The 1575-nt window shown below is 44.0% G+C and overlaps 1 protein-coding gene across 1 annotated transcript in view; it reads left to right on the top strand.

Moving 5' to 3' along the window:
• Window positions 1–664: 664 nt before the first annotated feature.
• The window catches only part of wnt4 (wingless-type MMTV integration site family, member 4), a 6471-nt gene continuing 5560 nt past the window's right edge, over window positions 665–1575 (top strand). Inside the window, exon 1 of the mRNA XM_010780851.1 lies at window positions 665–674. Within this exon, the coding sequence (XP_010779153.1) occupies window positions 665–674 (10 nt within the window). The remainder of the gene's footprint in view (window positions 675–1575) is intronic.

Here is a 1575-nt window from a genome sequence, read left to right as displayed (position 1 = left end):
CACACACACACACACACACACACACACACACACACGTACAGTGTATGGAGTGCTCCTGTGACACCATCCTCAGGCGCAGTGTGTTCTAAAGTGAGTGATACAGCATGTGTGTACACCCAAAAGTGTGTATTCTTGTGGCCAAAACACAAGCGACCTGTGAGTGTGTGTGTGTGTGCCTAAGCAGCTTTGAGAGCGAATCTCACAGCAGAGGCAGAAGGGGAACAGAGCGCCCCCGCTGACACTCTCAGTGGGCTGACACAGAAAGCTTGTTTGGGGGCATTAAATCTTAATACAAATTAACACTGGGGAGGAGAGGGAGAAAATGGAAGGATGAAAGTGAGAGTCGGAATGAGAGGTGGAGGGAACATGATATTAAGGGGAAGAAGAGAAGGTGAGGGAAGCTGTAAGAGCACACAGAGGGGAACTCCTGAGGAGCAGGAAGGAAGGAAAAGAAAACTCTTTCCCCTCCAATCCACAGGAGGATAGCCTAAGATGCCAGAAAAGCATAGCGTGGCACTAAATCAAACCAGTTAAATCATCATGTGTTAATGACTCTGTTACCCGCTTGTCCCGCCCCCCTCACTCCCTCCCACCTCCTTTCCCCTTCGCTAAAAGCCTGTACAGAGGTTCTGTCAGCCCTAATACATCCTCTCAGCAGACAGAGATGGAGGATGGTGAGCGCGCTGTGAACTCTCCCCTGAGACTATTTTCATTAATAGTTTCTGCCAATATTATCATAGTTTGTTAAGAATGTCAGTGTTGTAACTCTGTGTCATTATCTGTAGCCGTTACGGACTGACATGTGGTATTCTCTTACATCTCTCGGATGCTAGTTAGCATGTAGCAGAAGTCCATCTATGCTAACGTCACAGCTATTATGCTCTGAATTTTATTTACGCCCTATAGGCTACTGAGCAGTGCTGCTGGAACCCCCTCCCCCTTCTTTTAACACTCCTTTTTCTCCCCTCTGCTGTATGATTTTTTTGCTACCCACTTCCGAAACCTCGGTTTCAGAGACATCTTTAAAGGGAGGCTGAAACTAATTCTTATGCTAGTTAGCGTAGCAATTAGCAGGATGTATATTGGTGCTGCTGTCTAACCACCATGAGCAGCTGAAACAAGTGACATCTTGATGATGAATAGATCTGCAACAATTCAAAAAATTAACTATTTATTCATTTTAAAGTAATTTTTCATGCAAAAAAGTTGCTTTGATATAATATTAAAGGAAATATCTTTGGGTTTTGGACGGACAAAACAAGACATTACCTTAAATTTGAGAAACAGGAGTGGACATTTTCCACAATTTTCTGACATTCCGTGTATTATTGTAGAGAATATGCAGCAGATAATGAAAATATTTGTTATCTGCATTCCTACTGCTTTAGCTCGGTCTATGATTAGGCCTACGCAGATGGGTAGCCTACAGTAGACAAGCTAACAGTCATGCTTACTACATCAGGAAAACAACACAGATGTGTGTGTGTGTGTGTGTGTGTGTGTGTGTGTGTGTGTGTGTGTGTGTGTGTGTGTGTGTGTGTGTGTGTGTGTGTGTGTGTGTGTGTGTGTGTGTGT

The sequence above is a fragment of the Notothenia coriiceps genome, unplaced genomic scaffold, assembly GCF_000735185.1.
Source record: "Notothenia coriiceps isolate Sejong01 unplaced genomic scaffold, NC01 NC01_scaffold00022211, whole genome shotgun sequence".
Classification (NCBI taxonomy): Eukaryota; Metazoa; Chordata; class Actinopteri; order Perciformes; family Nototheniidae; genus Notothenia; species Notothenia coriiceps.
The sequence above is the reverse complement of the archived record's forward strand: the minus strand, read 5'-3'. Positions and strand labels throughout refer to the sequence as shown.